This window comes from Hirundo rustica, chromosome 1, assembly GCF_015227805.2.
Source record: "Hirundo rustica isolate bHirRus1 chromosome 1, bHirRus1.pri.v3, whole genome shotgun sequence".
NCBI classification, from domain to species: domain Eukaryota; kingdom Metazoa; phylum Chordata; class Aves; order Passeriformes; family Hirundinidae; genus Hirundo; species Hirundo rustica.
Window position 1 is genome coordinate 152,018,164 of NC_053450.1, and position 18,487 is coordinate 152,036,650.

Below are 18,487 nucleotides of genomic sequence, written 5' to 3' on the forward strand. Positions count from 1 at the left end.
GGAAGGAAAGCTGCAGATCAACACTTGGTGGTTTGATCAGGCAGGGTGGGATTCAGCTGGGTCAGCGCCGGTATCTCTAAGAAATTTTAGGCTTATAGGGATCTAGACAGGAGGATTGTATCCTGTCTTCTCCTGGCTCCTTGTTGGCACTGTAGATTATTAAATACTGCAGATTGACCCCCAGCCATGTGTCTCTGAGGTCCTTCCTGTGGGTGGAGGGTCTCAGTCCTCACTCAGCCAAGCCACCACCGGACCAGAAGGCTGCAGACCTTGGCCAGACCAAGGTGTTTCTTTTTTTTTTCTTTGTTTCTCTTTATTTTGTGTTTTTTTTTTTTTTTTTCTTTATGCAGGCAGAAAAGATTTTGACACAGTTTCTTCTAAACTGAAATACTTCCACACCCTAAATGAGCCAGCCTAAACACTGTGTGTGGGGAAGTTCTCACACCTCAGGCTTCCCCTCACATGGTACCTTTTAAAGCTCTGTATTGAGGTACCACACAACAAGTCTCAATGGCTGGCTTTGGCTAGAGTGACAGAAATTCCAGATAAATCCCTCAGGGGAAATTAAAAAAAAAAAAAAGAAAAGAAAAAGATTTTTTTCCCTAGTTTTGCATAATTTAGTTGTGCAATTTATTATTGCACAAATTTTGCCCTGCTACAGAATGTTGAGAATGACCTGCGTTTTGTCTATGAAGGAAATTTCAGCTCCTGAAGAAAATGTTGAGAAAAGCTGCCTTTAAAAAATGAGGCTGGGACCCACCTACAACTGACTTTGGGTTTATGAAGAGAACATCTTCATCAGCCTGTTCCCAGAAACATGACTTGGGAGTTGGGCAGCTGAGCTGCTCGAGTGCTCCTGGCTGCTCATCCTGGTCTTACCCATCAAGTTGATATCTTTCTTTTCAACTACTTTCTTTCCACGCCAGCTACTGGAAAAGCTGTAATTTATGGCAAGCCAGTATTTTTCTTACTCTCTTTGCAGCCAAATCTCTGCGTGCACTGTGATGAAGGGACCAGTGGAAGCAGCAAACCAAACTCAGTCCGGTTTTGGGTTCCTAAACACGATGAACTTTAGCTGGGTGTTTTGTTTTTTACCTGGATTTCATCAAGAGCTCAGGGCAGTAGCCTTTAATGGGTCACAGCCTGTTCCCTGCACTGATCCAAGCTCCCTGTGAGGGACCTGGACTGGCAGGAAGATGTATGAAGGTTTTTCACAAATAAAGGTCAGGATTTGTCTGTCTGGATTTGCCTGGCTTCGTTTACACAAACCGGGGCCAGGGCTCTGCACTGTTTAACTGCCAGCACATTCCCCAGCCTGGTGTAAATCCACAGCAGGCTGGCAGATGGCATGGTCTGGGTGATGGCACGGTCTGCAGCCCTTCCCAGTGGGCACTCTGGATGTGACCAGGCTGTTCTGGGGAAAGATGGGCTGTGTGAACTTGTCAGAGCTGGAGGAGGGACCATTCCCCTCGCAGAGACCGTTCAGCCAAGGTGAGACAGCCAAAGGAGACAAAGTGGGGCTGAGAAATGCTGGGCAGGGTGACAGTGCTGATCCCATCACACAGCTTCTGGCCAGTGTGCAGGCAGAGGGGAGGCAACACAACCTGAGACTTGGGAGAGCTCCTCCTGTATGAATTTTGAAGGTTTAATGTATATGGTTTCTGCCCCAGCTCAGCAGGACCTCTCGAGCACTCTGGAAAGGGAGAGGGCAAGAAAAGCTAGTGTAAGGAAGAGGAGGAGGATGTTTGCTGCTGGAGAAGCCCGTTCTCAGTGTGACCACAAGGTGGAACTTGGTACATACCACATGCTCCGGAGAGGCAGCCACTGGGAACAAGCAGCAGCATCCTTGGCCAGGGATGCACCCATGCATCTGGGCTCAGCACCCACTCCCTGATCCCCACTTCCCCACCACAGGGAGCAAGAAGGAAAGTGCTGGTGTAGAGGATCCACAGGCATTTTTTACTGGAGGGGAGAAGCTGTGCCAAGAGCAAGGCCTGGTCCTCAGAGGATGTGAGGTGTCACTGGGGAGAATAGGATGAGAGCAGTGAGTGGTGTCCTGGAGGTAGCAGAGGAGGAGGAAAGACGGTTTCTGCAGGCGGAATATGGCAGGGCATGGATGAAGTGAGGAACAGACTCCAGAAGGAAGGACAGGGGAGGTGGGACCCTGCAGATGTGGAAGGCACCTTTCTGTCACATTCTTTAGTAAGAAGAATGGCATCATGTAAAACAGACCTGTTTTTTTTTCTTCTTGGTAACAAGTACAGAGCAAGGCACAACCTTTGGCCTCTTTAGGGGGAAAATCTCCCCTGAACGTGACATTTATTATTTGATATGCAGTTCCCATAGGCATTACTAGTTGTAATTTGCGTCATGTGCATGATGTGATGGGGAAGTGGTGAGGTCATCACCAGCACAGGTATTTTAATTCCGCTCCTAAATTATCACAAGTCTGGGCAAATCAGCAGCTGAGTTTTGTCATATCATTTTTCTCAGTGTGCTCTAAAGGGACTGTGATCGGAATTAGGGTTGTATCACTATTGGTGTTGCCTAAATATGATGGTGGTGGGACAACAAGTGCAGCCCTAATAAAGAGCTCAAAAGCCAGCCTGCTTCTCCCCGTGTGAAGTGGTAATAGTGCTTCCTTAGCTCCCTTGTGAAAGGATGTGATGGAGATTAATTAATTTTGGAAAATCATCTGAAGAGCAGCCTGTGGATTGTAGTGTTCTCACATAGCCCATTTCCTACCAGACACTGCAGCCACTCCATCTGCAAGTGCCCGTTTCCTGGATATTCGAGCACTTTGCTGACTTTGGGGCCATGTTCTGACATCCTCGTTCCCATCGATTTCCATTTGCTCTGTGAGTAATCCAGCTGGAATCGACAGGGTGATGAGCACAGCCCCAGTCCTGGGCACGGGGACGTGGATAACTTCCCTCTTGTGACCAGGGCCATCTGTTTAATTAGGATTGGTCATATGGGTAAAATTGCACGACCCACTGAGGTGCAGTTACCTGCAGTGAATAAGGCTTGGAGAATTTTTGCAGGAATCACTTCCTCCCGTTCTGGAATGTGACGGCAGCATCGTGTAACAGCAATACCCATGTCACACTTACCCATCAGGCTTCTTCTGTGAGCTGTGACATTGTCTTTAAATGACTTCAAGACCACAATAAATCCAGCTCAGTCATTTCCCAAAGGGAATTTCTGTCCTGATTATCTCATCTTCATTTTAAAAACAAACTGATTTGAACTGCTTTACATGTCTGAAATCCTCACAACAGCAAAACTTGCGCATTGATGTTCTGGAGAGGTATGTAAGCGCATTGAATGCTGACCCTGTGCTTTGTGCGTGAGCAAACTTCAGGGCTAAGTACAGTAAAATATTCTCCAAGGGCACGGAAAGCTTTGAGCAGAGCTGTCACTGGCACTGTTATTAGGAATTAATGAGAAAGTGAAGCACAGGGGCTCTGTGTGTTCCCATATCAATCCCTATGGGATGCTGGTTGCTGCTGGACAGGAGAGCTGATGTGTAGAAGCAAATTGTTTTGCTAAGGCAATTACAGGAGACTTCCCCACTCCTTTAATTAGATCAGTCCTCTCCAGCACAATGTGAAACATGGGAAGTGCTCAGAGACTGATAGCTAATAAATATCACCCAGCCATTACATCATGGTGCTTACCTCCTTGCCAGGGCAAAAACAAAGCTCCCAGCTCCCAGGGGAGTGCTATGGAGAGTACAGCTCTGACATCCAGCCCCTGCCTGTGCAGGGGGCTCAGAAAGGCTGGAGACGTTTCCCAAACACCCACTGACAACCTGGCTAACGTGTTCAGCAATGTCCCGTCCAGAAATTGCCTTTATTGTCCTTTGTTGTCTGCGATCTGCAATGGCTGTGTGTAAATAAAGAGTTATGAGATGTTCAAGGCCATGCAATGGCTCTGTCTTGTCCCCAAAGAGTTTCTCACCTGCAGTGTATGGCAGTGATTAATGGCTCTGACCCTGTCCTTGTGCTGGTCAAACAACCCAGTCCTCCGTGCTTCCCTGTGAGGGCTGGTAGGGCTTCCTTCAAACTACAGACACCAGAAACAGAGATGATGTTTATAAAACCTGTATTGAAAATGATGAGGGGCTGGTGATGGAAAGCCTTCATTTAGGTTGAAAACAGTGGCTAAAACAGTGATGTGTGGTTTGATGTCAAGTTTCTTGGATCTATGCTGATTCTGCAGCAAGGGGCATTCACTCTTGTTTGATCTGTGTCCCTGCAGTACCTTCGCCTTTACAGCAGCAGCTTGCAAAGGCAATGACAAAACAAAACAAAACAAAGCAAGCAACAACAACAACAAAATCTGTGACAAGGTGTGTGTATAGCTGCTGGTTTTCCCTTCAGAAAAGGTCATGGCTAGGGAAGAGATGGATTTTAGTCCCAGCCATTGCCAGACAATGGGGAATGGCTCTGAGTTTCAGCAAAGGGAATTTATACTGGTCATAACAATCAAATTCTTCTCAGAACATCTGAGCTCTTGTACAGGTATCTAAATTGGCTTTGGAGTCTCTGTCCCTAGAGATACCCAAACTCGCCTGGGCAAGGCTGCAAGCAAACAGATCTACCTTGAAAAGTGACTTTGAATGGGTGGTTGAACAAGAGAGCCCCAGAGGTTCATTCCAACCTGAATTATTCTGTGATTCTGTGTAATCAGTGACTTGTTAAATCCCTGAGGGGGCTTATTCCTGTACCAGAGTGCAGGGTATATGTGAATTACAAGAATAAACCCAGAGCTATGCAGAAATGTGGGGTCAGTGACTCACCCAAGTCACACAGGAAATCGGTGGCAGAGAAGACACCCTCCGTACTCTTAGGAAAATACTCTTCTGTTGGTGGAAAAGGAAGAACATTAAAACTCAAGTTTCCGAGCACCTTTTGGGTCACATCTGCCCTGCCTAAGAGGTGTTTCAGGCACCGTGTTCGGTGCCTGTCGGTGCGGCCAGAAGAGAAAGGGTGGAGCCAGGCTCGCTCGGATCCAGGCGTTCGTGGGCAGGACAAGCTGACAAGCCCAAGGCACTGATTAGGAGCCACAAACGATATCTGCGACTTCTCCAGCCTCTGGAAATGACGCGTAAAATCCCACTGGCATACGGCCGGTGGAAAACTCGTTCCCTCTACCTGGGCAGCTGCCGGCAGGCTCCTCGGCTTAATTTTGCGTCCGGCGTGTGAAGCAGTGGGAGAGACTTCCCGCAGTCCCACCCCCAGCCGCACTCTGCCCTCCCCTGCCTCGCCGCGCTCCAGCTGCCCCGCTGCCCGCGCTCGCTCCTCGGAGCCCCGTGTGACAGCCGAGCCCTCCGGAGCTCCTGGATGAGCAGGGATCCCTGCAGGGGTGGCACGGCCCCCCAGCCCTCCCGACGGCCGGCGCCTCTCCCCGAGCCCCGCACTGGATCATGCAGTGCATCCGAAGGCAGCCCAAGCGCACCGCGTCCCAGGAAAACATCCTACTGGAGCAGAGCCGTAGAGTGGCCGCGTTGAATGGCATCAGGCTGGGTAAGGGACGGCTTGGGCAGACCCTGGGCACCGGCAGCCTCTTCCTTTTCTCTTTTTTTCCTGAGCGGAGGCAGCGCTCCACGCTAAACTCCGGGCTTAAGTTCCCAAGGTTGGCTTTTCTTCCCTTTGCTTGTAGCCGCACGCCAGATGTGTGACTCGCTTCACTGGAGGCATCAAAGAACGTGGGCAAAGGCTCCGTTACCAAATCTCTTGCTGGGCGTTCTGAACTGCCTCTGATTGAGGGTGTTCGGGGAGGGCAGTGCCCTTCTCCTGCTCGGTGTCTGTTGCTGTAAGAGCCCAGGGAACCATGCAGGGGCTGAGGATGAAAGAGGAAACCCGGGGAGTTTCATAACTTGTGTGCCTGGCTATGAACTCATTGCTGGTTCCTGCTCTCTGGAGGCACAGCACAAGTGGATGGGAAGTTCCTTGGCTCCTGTGGACACGGAGGGTGGATGGAAGTGTGGAATAGCCATTTACCCACCCTTAGATTTTACCAGAGTTCCTTAGATTTTTACCAGAAAGGCTTTCTGCCCTTTTAAAACAGCTAACCTGAGTTAAGCCTGTAAGCAGGTGGGAGGGGGAGAGCAGGCAGGAGGAGACTTGTTTTATAGCGCCTGTAATTAAGTTCTATCAGATCAGCAGATTAGTGAGAATAGTGCAGCAATAGGGGTTTTCACTGCCATCCTAACTATCTCCTCAGTGAACTCCAAGCCTGGCTCCTGCCGTGACAACTTTTGTTTTATTGGGCTTCCTGCTTGCTGTAAACCTGAGCTAGTTAAGCCAAAGGTTAACATTTCTGATGTCTCAGTGTCTGAGGCTCCCTAGTGCAGTGTATTAACATGATGATTACTGCGGTGCTGTGTGTGCTCAAGGCGCTCCTACCTTGGCCATGAGTGATTTTCGCTCTGAACATCACTGCATGCTGAATATATTCTGTTCAGAAAGTGTGTGATGGATGTTTTGCAAGTCAGGGGGGTCCTGACCCTTGAAAGGCACTCTGGAATTTTGCATGCTGAGTGTGTATTTGGTATTTTGCAGAGGATGCTAAGTGAAACATTCTTGTCACACACTTCAGGCAGGATTTGCACATCTATTTCAGTGCAGTGATTGTGCTTCTCGTGCTAAATGTTGGTATATAGCCGGGAGTCAATATCCTTGTCCTGCTACACAATGTTTTTTAACTTTTAAATGATTTATGTGTACAATGACTCTGGTTTCTTAGATATGAGTTTTCAGTGGTTTGAGATGGAGCTCTGGACCACAAACCTCCTCAGCTTCAGGCTTTGAGCAATCTGGACTAGTGGAAGTGTCCCTGCCCATGGCAGGGGGTGTGGAATGGGAGGACCTGGAAGGTTCCTTCCAGCCCAAACCATTCCATGATTCCCCATGGGATTATTAGGAAGAAATCTTCAGGTTTCTGCTGGGAAGAGGTGGTGGGGTTTTTTTGTTGTTGTTTTTTTCTGGAAAGCAGTTCAAATAACAAGTGTAATGTCCCACTGACACATCAGGGGTGTATTTGTGGTTCCTGTATCAGCAGATGAGAGTGTCATCTGCTGCATCTCTGGCCTAACAAAATGCAGGTAGGAATACAGAAGTTAAATGACTCACCCAAGAAAAAAGTCTTGGCTTGGGCAGAGGAGGCAGAGCCTGAAGCACTGGGGAACAAAAAGGGGAGTTTTGACCACGCTATTATACTGCTGGTGAACAGAGTGAAGAGCTCTGAGCTCCAACTTGTGTCTGAACTGTGTGGTTCAAGCCTGGAAGAGAGAAATGTGCCCTTGGCCACCACCTGTGCCCACCCAGATTTGTCTCTGTTACATTGGTGCAGCTCTTTGGGATGTCCTGGTAGCAGGACACGTCACAGATGCTGCACGCAGGGTCTGTGGAACAGAACATGCCCTGGTTAAACGGGTTTCTCATTCCACACTTATGGACATAGGCATCCAAAGGATTTGGTGGGTCTCCTCCTTTCCTCATCGTGTCACCCTAGGATGGCACGTCCTCCTCCTTGTCCTGTAATGATTCCTTGAGTAGCTGAGATCTGAAGAAAAAGAAGGAATCGAGCTGGGAGCCAGAATAGAAATGTGGGTGAATGGGGAGAAGGGAGAAGTTGGTTTGCTCTCCAGGAACCTTGAGGGGAGCCCCAGGGGTATTAGTGAGGCTGCAGTCTGTGCACTTGTAGGACCTTTGCCTTAGAGCAGAAGCCAGCTCAGGAGAGCAAGAAGCTGTGAAGCTGCTGTGGTGTGTGTCCTTCCTCTGCATGATCTGGCCTCTCATCAACCCCTGGGAATGCTGCCCCAGGTCCCATGGCTGGCCTCAACTTGTCACCCCTCTGTGCTTTGCAAGAGACAGCTTTTTTTCTTTCCTGCATGAATTTTTTTCTGAGGTTTTCTGTGGGGGAAGCATTCAAATTCCTCTCTTAGGAACCTCCAGACCACTCATGAGCTGAGAAGCCAAGCAGTGCTGTAGTGGGGAAGACAATTAATGAGATACCTCATTTAATTCTGAGGAAAGAGAGCGGCCAGAGCCACTTTTGTGGGATCTCCAGCTTCTACTCTGATGCTTTCAACTCTGGATGTTTCAGCCTGGCTCAGCTCTGGGCATTCTCCTTGAGCTCTGCAAAACCAATAAAGTGGACACTGGGCACCCCTGATGTAAACCTCTAAAATGCTCTCTGTAGGCCAGTGTATCCCAGTTACAAACTCACAATGCTGTTTTTTGCTGCTGCTACCATGACCCACATTGGTGCTTTGCAGCACCTGGTGCTTCAGTTTCCTGCCTGGAATGTCAGGAGTCTGGGAATTTGGATCTCACAGTTTTGTTTTTCAAGCTGGCCTGAAGTGATGCTTAATAGTTTATTGTCTTGCCTTGTTTAAAAGCCAGTGATTCAAAGCAGCTGTTTCTCCCAGAGAAGAACCAACCCAATGTCACAGGGGACTCTGCAAAATGAAAAAAAAAAATGCTATTTGTGAGACTCCACGCTCTGTTTGTATAGTGCTGAGGAATTTCCCTGGAGGTGAGTGTCAGGTGGCTGCAGGTGGCCAAGTGGCCACCTGCATTGTCAAGGTGAGGTTAGAAGAGTTTCCTCTGAGCTGGGACGTGCATGGTCAGCGCTGCAGAGTTAAATGCTGCTTCACCAGCTCTGAACCAGCCTTTCATGCAGTGTCACAGGGCTGCAAGGTGCCTATTACAGAAAGCCAGGGGTGTGCTTCTTGTGTTTCATGCTCTCACCCTGCTCAGTCTGCATGCTTCGGGTCTGTAATTAATGGTTGGTTTGAGGGACAGATTCTCCAAGGTATTTAGGTACGTGGAAGTCATGCACTGCTGGGACACTCAAACCCATGTAGAATGCCAAATCTGTGTTTTCAGAGTCTCAGTAGTGCCTGTTTCCTCTCTAGATGTCTTAAGTGCTTCCCTTAATCTAGGTTAAGTTGTGAAATCCAAAGTTCCCACAACCAGAAGGTTTGGTTGTTATTACTTGACATTGCATCGGCCTCGTGGTGTAGGAAAGACAAAGACCCTTCGGATGGTTGAGCAATGAGGAGATCGTGGCTGCTCCTTACTGCTGCTTTTGTGATCTCTTGCTGCCTGTCACCAAACTTCTCTCTCCTAAGCTTCATCTGATCTGCAGAATTCCCACGGGGGTAGGAAGGCACTGCTTGCCAGAGGAGGATGAGAGATATCTTTGTGTATTCCTGTTTCCGCAAAGGAAATTTTGCTGCAGAATAGATTTGAAATCTCTTGGAAGTTCCTGACAGCATTCCGGTTACAAGTTATGCAATTTTCCTTTCTCTGCTTTTACTGTTCTGCTGTTGGTTTTGTTGTAGTTTTTGCATCTTAACAGTATTTGCTGGAAAGGAGATGTTTTATCTTTGTGAAACACCGGAGAATTATAGCACAAAGTCTTCAGACTCAATCTGAGAAGCATACGAGGCTTCAGCCCCTTTTGTGATCGTGGAGTGGTGTGGAGGATTTCTGGGTCTCTCTGCTCTGCTCCCTTCCCAGACCTGGCTGCCCCTGTGCAATGGAAAACTCTGAGCATCATTTCTTGAGCTGTCTCTTAAAACATTACCACTTCTGTTTCTCCACAGGCCTCAAAGATGACAAGGACCTGAAGTTCCTCCTGAAAGGCAGCCAGCTGCTAAAAGTGAAGTCAAGCTCCTGGAGAAAGGAGCGGTTCTATAAGCTCCAGGAGGACTGCAAAACCATATGGCAGGAGTCCAAGAAGGTGCTCAGATCCCCAGAGTCACAGATCTGTGAGTAAAGTTTGCTTCATCAGAGGTGCCTGGGGTGAACCAGGACCATTATGTGCTGTGGAGGGAGGTTTTGGGGCGATGAGAGCACGTCTTTCATTCCTCCTGTGACTCCATCACAAACTGAGTGACGCTGTCAGCTCTGGGACAGCCACGAGGAATCTGCCGTGTCAGGAATGGTCACATTGCCCAAGCTCATGAGCTGCTGCCTCAGATGGTCGTGGGGTGGGCTGTGCTGGTCTCAGCAGCCCTGCCTGGCTCCTTTCCTCCCCAAATTGTTCAGGTCACTCAGGTGTCTGAGCCCTAATGCTCGATGTGAGACATGGTATGAGTATCTGTGGTGTGGTGTGTGGCTGTGGCTCCTTTCCTGCCTGCAGCCCCGGGGAGAACTGGCATTTATGGCTCACAAGGGAACTGCAGAGATGTGGGAATCCAAGGGCTGACAGGAGATGTCTCTGGGGGGAAGGAAAGCCTATTCTCACCCTTATCTTGGAAACCCAGGTTCTGCCCTGTTGTAAAAAGTCCAGATACTACAATCACCATTATATGGCACAGGAAGAACCATTCTGTTCCAGCAGCATCCAGCTTGGCACCGTAACTGGGACTCCAGCTGAGCCCAATTGTGCTGTCAAAATGGAATCAGGCAGGGTGTGTGTGTCTGTTTATATCTTTTTTTCCTTTTCATTCCATACTTTTCTGACACATTTCTCCATATTTTCTGACATTTTTTTCTCTCTTATTTCACTAATCATTATGGTCCTGTAAATCCAGGAGATAAATTAGTAACATGGAATATGTTTTATGGCGTTATGGCGAAATGTGGTAATGACTCAATTTTTTTTGGTAATGATCACAATTAACTAAATGAAGGGTGGGTCTTTCAAATTACCTCCCTTCCTCCCACAAACAGTGATAAGATTTCCAGTAGGAGGAGTGAAGTAGCAGGGTAAAATATGTTTGGTTTGTAACCCTGATGGCCAGAGTCTTCTCACATGACCTTGGGCACCTCATTTAATCTCTTTGTTCATCTTTCTCTACACATTTTCTTTCTCTTCCTTCTAACTAACTGTAAAAGGCTTTGAATCATAGAATCACAAAGGTTTGGGCTGAAAGGGACATTGAAGATCATCCAGTTCCAACTCCCTGCCATGGGTAAGGACACCTGGACCAAGTTGCTCCAAGCCCCATCCAGCCTGGCCTTGGACATTTCCAGGAATGGGGCATCCACAGCTTCCTTGAGCAACCTGTGCCAGTGTCTTGTCACACTCTGAGTAAAGAAATTTCTAACATCTAATCTAAATCTCTCGTTTTTTAGTTTAGTTTAGTTCTCCCTTGTCCATCACTATCTGCCCTTGTAAAAAAATCCCTCTCCCTCCTTTTTTACAAAAGGGGGAGGCTGCAATGAGACCTCCCCTGAGGCTTTGGGTTGGAAGCTGTCCCCTCCTGGGTGTTTGGATGCCCAGCCTGGCAGGGTCCTGAGCTCAACTGGGCTCTTCAGGTCTCCCAGTTCAACAACCCGTCATAACAACAACGAACAGAAAGTCCTCAGTGAATGTTTGCTCCCTGGGAATGCCTGCTCTGCTGAGCTCTGTCCCATATAAAACCAAAGTCCTTTCCCAGATCATATGTATCTTTCTTTATATAATATATCTTGCTAATATAGCTCTCTCTAAATCAAACAAGGGCGTGAGTTGAGGAGAATGACTTTCAGAGCTCCCTCTCCTGTGCTCTGAGCCAGCAGTTTCCAAATAATGGGGTCTGAGAGCACAAACAGCAACGGTCCTGACCCCACGTGGTCCTTGGAAGTAAATGGGAAGGATCCTTGTTCTGTGGCTCCAGGTGCCCCGATGTTTGCCCACAGGAGGAGCCCTGGTGATGTTTGGAGGAGCCCTGGTGCATCCATGGTTGTGGCAGTGGCATGGAGAAGGGGTGCAGCTGTGACTGTTTTATAAAGGAGGGTGAGATGAAATCCTTGGAGCTGGGCTCAGAGCACAGGCTGGGGCTGTGTCTGCGTGGGTGTGGAGTTACTGCGCTCCAGATACACTTTGGTAACTGGGCACAGCCAGCATTGCCACACTGCTGCCAAGAGGCAGTGCTGCTGTGGGCAGGAGAACCTGCTGTGCCCTGGGAGTGTCCTCAGTGACTCTCAGTGGAGATGGAGTAGTGATGGCTCACAGCACATGCCTGCTCCTTGACACTCTGTGCAGGCACACCTTTCCCAGAGAAAGATTCTTTTTTTCTGGTCATCAGGATAGCAGCAGTGGAGACGAGTCAGGAGAGGCAGAGCTTGTCCTTGCAGCTTTGTGAAGGCACGCTCTGGCCAGGCTTTGGTCAGGCTGGCTTTGCACCCTGACACCTGTCTGGCTGTGGGATGTGGACAGGCTGTGTCCCACGTGCTCCTGGGAGGATGTGAGCCTGCGCCTGTGGTGCCAAGCTCTTGGGAGGGTTGGAGGGACACCTCAGGGCTGCTTCCAGGAGGTGCTCCAGACACACCTGAGCCTGGAAATCAACGAGAGATGAGTACTGACTCCTGCAAGGTCTTAATCCATAACATCAGAGAGGTCCATTTTCATGAAATCATAGAATGGTTTGGGATGGAAGGGATTGAACATTTCCAGGGATGGGGCAGCCATGGCTTCTGTGGGCAACCTGTGCCAGGGCCTCCCCACCCTCACTGTAAAGAATCACAGTTGTAGCTAATCTAAACCTGCCTTCTGGCAGCGTGAAGCAATTCTCCTTTGTCACTTCAGGCTCTTGTCAAAAGTCTCTCCCCAGGTCTCTTGGAGCCCCTTTAGGTGCTGGGAGGGGCTCTAATGTCTCCCTGGAGCTTCTCTTCAGGTTGAACACTCCCAGCTCTCCCAGCCTGTTCCCAGAGCAGATGGCTTCAGCCCTTGGAGCATCTTTGTGGCTTCCTCTGTGCTTGCTCCAACAGATTTGTATCCTTGGAGGCCCCAGAGCTGCAGTACTCAGGTATTGTGTCATGAGAGCAGGGGAGAGGGACAAAAACACTTCCCCTCAACCTTCTGGTCATGTTTCTCCTCGCCTTTCTCTTTCTCTGAGACCTTCCACTCATGAGTTTTCAGGGTGATTGCCGTGTTGGAGTTTCATCCTGGAGCTTTTAACTTCACCAGGCAGCTGTGGGTGCAGGTCCAGGGTGGATTACCCCTGGCTCGTGTTGTGGCCTCTGGCAGGCTCTGTCACAACGTCTGCCTTCTCACTTGGTGCAGTGTGAGGGCTCTCACATCAGAGGAAGAGTGCAGGGTCACGATTTGAGACCCAAAATCAGGGACTTCAGGGCAGAATCTCTGCAGAGGGTCACCCTTCCTTGTTACCAGACACTGACTTTGCTCTCCAGGACAAAACCATCCTAAAGCTGCAGATAAGCTCCCTCGTCAGGCTGGAAAAAAGGATGAGCAGAGTGGAAACTGGGACGTTTAGCAGCAGGTTTAATCTTATCTGCAGCGTTGCTGACCGCGATGGCTGCACCCCAGAGGAGGGATGTCTGCGTAGTTTAAAGGTTATGTTTTTGTTTGGATGGTTTCTTGTTATTCCTGTTGGTATTCTTACGACCATGTGGAAAAGCTATTTGTAAACCATTGTGTGGTGGAGTCCAGTAGATAAAGCAGGGGACTGGCAAGGTTAGACAGGAGAATCTCAGATGTTTGAAGTTCAAAAAACCCCACTTATCAGGGGTGTGGCGGGAACAGATGTTGCCTGAATCAGATACATGGGGTATAAGCAGTACCTTCCTCTGTTGTCTTTATTTTAAACAACTGGGAATTTAAATTAGATGCTGTCTTCATAGCTGCATTACCCAAACAGACTTTGGGGATAGGCTGTCGTTCCAAAATGGTTTCTGATCTGGTAGAATAATCCATTTTTTCCTTATTGTCAATGATTCCTTATTTTTCTGTGTGTTCCATTTAGGCCCCAGGGAATTTCCCCCCCCCCCCCAAAAGTGTTTGAAGCAACTTAAGGCACTTTTCCAACAAGCATGTTCTGCCCTGTGTGCACTCTCTAGTTGCCTCCAGCAGAAACACAGCGGTGCTGGGCACCACGGGCTGCTCAAAAGCACCTTTAAAAATCCATTTTTTTACCACAGGTTGCTCCTTCCTGTGTCTGAGCTACAACCAGACCCACAAACACACCGCTGCTCTCATTATCCCAGCTGATGTGTAGGGCCATGGGAGGGTGGAGGCTTCTTTGGCCCATGAGGCTTTTACAGTTCTCTCTCTCTGGCCTCCAGAAACAGAGTTAAAGTGGCTGGATTAACAGTTTTGGGGCAAAGAAAAGATTTGTTCGAGGGAGCTGGAGAACAGTTCACTGTGAGGCAATTCACTGCTGGGCATCACTGTGGTGTGAGGGAGGAGAGCCAAAGGGGGCAGAGCAGCAGCCTCCCAGGAGCACTGTCTCGTGGAGCTGTGGTCAAATATCAGATCTCATGCAGGTGGGAAAAAAAAAAAAAAAAAAAAGAAGAGGAAAAACACATTTGCTGCTTTCAGTGAAATTGATTTTTGAAAGTATTTTCTTAAACCAGCTGTAATCCCTAGTTGTGAGCTCACTTAAGCCAGACTCAATCCCTTTAAAAACTCTCTCAACTTGGGGATTTGTGGGAATGGTTGAAAACTTTCCAGTGAATCATCCTTTTGAGCAGTAGGTGGAGAAGCAGGGTGTTCAAAGGCAGAAGGAAAAGGCTGAACGAGTCGATTAAGTTTAGGGGCACTAGGTGGGGGGCCCAGAGATGGTGCTTTGGTGTCTCCAGCACTGTGTCTCTCCTGGAGGCTCAGGGAGGTGACGTTTTCCATGACAGCCGTGAAAAGCTTCACACACTGAACCAGGGATGACTCACTGGGGCTGCATCGTTGAGTCACGAGCGGTGAAGTCAAGAGAGAACGTCAGGAGCTGGAGCTGAAATATTTCCATTTCTGGCCCAAAGCTTTACGTAAAAACTACTATTGTTGGATTTTTTCTTTTTCTGATTTTTTTTTTTTTTTTTTTTTTATTAAAATAATCAGTTTTGGGAGCTGAGCTAAACTCAGCTGCACTACTGAGTGTTGCAAGTGATGACTGTATAATAACTTAAAGTCGTGAAACTGATTTTTTGATCTTATGATTAGTTATTCTCACTATTGAAAATGCACAGAATTTATTTCTGTTCCTCTGGTTTCTGGCACAGTTATAGAATATTTTTTGCTTGCTTTAAACATAGCACAAAAGGTTTATGTTTATAGCCTAGTACCAGTGTTCAGCAGAAAACTTTTCCCTTTGCTTTTGGCTTGCTGTGAAATTTATGAATATCCTTAAAATACCATGCAGTGAACATACCACACCACTTTTGTGGAAGAATAAATTATTGTCTCCATTGTATTAATGTCCTGAGCTTGCTTGCAGAAGAACAGGAAGGATATAATATTCTCTGTGTTTGCTTGAGTCAAGAGGCAAAAGCTTGAAGTTGTTCCTGGTAAGTGTCTAAAGTCAACAGAAACTCTCAGCAACCTGTGTGCACGCAGCAGGTAGCTGGCTGCGCCCACAGCTTCCTTCTGCAGTTTCTTGAGGAGTCATTGCTTTCGTGGTCAGACATGCATTTATCCCTGGAAAAATATCTGCTGATGCGAACGTGTTATGCAAGGCGGCCGTCAGCTGCGAAAACAAAACCGTCTGTCTGTGGGCCTCGTTAGTTTTTTATCAAAATGGCTCAAGCCATCCAGCACGTCATTTCAGATGCAGAGCTGCCTGTTTCTTCGATTGAGTTTTGAATCAGGCCACCGCGGGCGTCGCTGGGATGGTTTTCATCACAGGCAGCGCGCCGACAAATATTGACCTTATTCTCCGTAGCATATGTTAAGTGCAAAGGCAGAAGTGTTGAGAGCCTCAGATCCAAATTTAGCGGTGCTGTGGTGGCAGGGGGAAGTAGGAACTGGTCGCCAAAATAGTTTGCAGGGCCCTGGTTGTGTGGAAGGAATGTAAATAGAAATCACTCTCTTTGCTTCATTGCTCCATGATGGGTAGACTGAAAGACTGGGTAAAGACCTTACATGAAAGGGTATTTCCAAACAACCTGTAAAATTGCGTGTGCGTTGTGCTGCCAGCTGGTAAACACACGCCAGCAATGAGGGCAGAGTGCTGTGCAGCAGATCTGGAGTCAGACCGACCTGCTGAGCGTGTCGGTGCAGGGGGAGTGGAGAAGAGAATGGACGAGGAATTGGCAGCTGGGACCTGCCGTCGTTCACACACGGGGAGATGAAAGAGCAGTGCCGGCAGGGCTGGGAAGGCGCGGCACAGCGGGGCTCGTGCTGAGCCCACCCGTGAGTCATGATGTTCAAGAATCCCTCAGGGAGGAGGGTGATGGATGGCCTTTGGTGTTCCCAGCTCAGGGGGCTGACAGTGCTTCAGCTCCTGCTGATTATAAAGGTCCTGATCTCAACTGTGCTTGGCCATTAGCATCAGCCACCCCCGGTGAAACCAAAATCAGCTGAACGGCTCTTCCCGGGGCGAAACCAAAGCCAGAGCAGCACACGGGGCACACTCAGCATGTTGTGAAATCCGTGTAGCGTCTCTGCAGAATGGTCCTGGGGTCAGGTAGCAGCTGTCATCTGTTCCTGACAAGATGCTGAGCCGAGGTGCAGCTGGTGAGGGTCTGGCCTCTCTGCAGACATGCAGGATGGTGTGCGGGCTCTGTACGGCTGAGCACGTTTCTCATCTGCATTTCTTGACAGTAAACAGAAGTGACTTACTGAGCCAATTAGAGTGGGATGGAGTAATTCAGCGTGACTGAATGCCACATTGCACAGATTGCCTGATACTGACAGGGGGTAGGATGAGGAAAGGATCTGAGGAGTTCTTCCCCCAGAGTGAAAAAGCTGTCCCCTTCCCTAAGGAGGAACTCAAGGGAGGCTGTTTTGGCAATGCCCATACACTGACCTTCCTCTCCCACTTCATCAGCAAAGGCACAAGAAGGGGGAAACACCTGCCAGTCCTTGTCCTTCACATGCTCAGTAGTTTGCAGGAGGTGCAGGTCCAGTTTCTTTCTCTCTTGACAAATACTCTTGACTCTGCCTATCAAGCAGGAGGAAAACAAAGGGATTGTTCTTTGCCTTTATTCTTCCTTTCCCTCTATTCCTTAGGATTACCAGAGTTCACTGCTCATGCTCCCAGCAGAGTCTGGACATTACAATTGTGGAGCAGTGATGAGAGAAGAGATGGAGAGGCCAGGGCTCCTCAGACAAGTACTTGCATCATTAGGAACGTTGTCAGGCTCGTCCTTCTTGCTCTACTACACCAAAATTGTAGAGTAGCTTGGGTTGAAAGGGACCTTAAAGATCATCCAGTTTATTTTTTTTAAGGAGGTATTCCTTCTGCATGAGAAGATGAGTTTGCAAGTGTAACACCAATCTCCTTGAAAGCCATGAAGAGAGAAATCCCAGTCAAGAGAGAGACCCAAAAGATACGTGCTGGTTGCTTGAAAATACCATGGCTGTCAAAAGAATCCTGAGGGCCTGACTCCTCCCTGCCTGCTGATGCCAGGGGTGAAAGAGGAGAAAGGCACTGGACTGAAATCAGCAAGGGAGAAGCACAAGAGCAGGAGCCAGTGATGAAAACTGAAAGGAGGGCTAGAAAGAAAGTTCTCCACATCTCCCTGAGAGTAGTTCAGACAGGAGGAATTTCGCTGGCTCCAGGGAAGGCTGCTGTGTGTCCGTGTCACTGGGGAGCCTTTGGCTGTCCCAGCAGCTTCCACAGCAGCCAGGAAGGCTGACCAGGATGTAACCTGTGTGAGTCGGTGTCTGGAGGCCAGGAAGAACACAGCCTTCCTTGTGCTGTGCGTCATGTTTTGGGCTCTCTACAAACCACCTCTTCAGCAGACGCAAGCACTCGGGAGTAGATGCAAACTTTCCAGATTCTCTTCTGCTTGTGGTTATCTCCCCGCTGTGGCGTGATGGGGAAGGAGCAGGGATGCTGCAGGGAGTTGTGATTGATGGCTGCTTGCTGCGAGAGTTCCTCTGCTGTGAAACATCTCTGTCCCCCAGTTATTTTTGATTTCTCCTTGCAGATAGCTCAGCTGAACACAGAGTTTGGGACTCCTAATAGAGTACAGTCGCTGCCTGGGCTGGGAGCAGCTGATAAAGTACTCACGCTGGGTTACAATTTTCCAGAAAAGAGATAACTTTAACAGATGGTGTGGGCTGAGTCCTTTGGCTTCAGCTTTTTTATTGATAGAGATGAAAACAGTGCACACAACCAAGCTATGGAAAGCTATAAAAAGTGTCCTTCCTTACCCTGCCTTTTAACAGTTCCTGTGGTGATAGTTATTCTCCTCTCTTGTGTGACTACAATAGACACCAGTCCTGCTCTTCAGCCTTCCTTGTACCCTTCCTGTATTGAGCTGTTTTATCTCCATCATCTTCTTCTCAGCACACACTGAAAAGATCAAGGCAGCCCTTCCAGACACAGGTTATCAATCTTTTTTTTCCTCCCACACAGCTCTCTTTTCCAGTGGATTCATGCAGCCACGTAATGGTTTCCAAAGAATCCATTCTAAATTTCCAAAATTTAACATCAGATTTTCTGGTCTTGGAAACACGAGGCCGTTGCCAACCCGAAGTTTAGGGATTGATTGCACAAGCAGACCAAGGAGCCGTTCTGCAGGACAATAACTCTTGTGAGCCAAGCAGTGGTGAGCAGCTGGCAGGTGAAGAGGAATAACAG

At 48.5% G+C, this 18,487-nt stretch overlaps 1 protein-coding gene across 2 annotated transcripts in view; it reads left to right on the plus strand.

Annotated features, from left to right (window-relative positions):
• The window catches only part of PLCD1 (phospholipase C delta 1), a 50,822-nt gene that overhangs the window by 2,717 nt on the left and 29,618 nt on the right, over positions 1-18,487 (plus strand). Inside the window, exons 1-2 of one of the 2 annotated variants that reach the window (XM_040080598.2) lie at positions 5,297-5,531; positions 9,623-9,787. In XM_040080598.2, the coding sequence (XP_039936532.1) occupies positions 5,432-5,531; positions 9,623-9,787 (265 nt within the window). In that variant the 5' untranslated portion in view covers positions 5,297-5,431. Of the gene's footprint in view, positions 1-5,296; positions 5,532-9,622; positions 9,788-18,487 lie in introns of those variants that run through there. The other variant, XM_040080608.2, reaches the window with a different exon arrangement.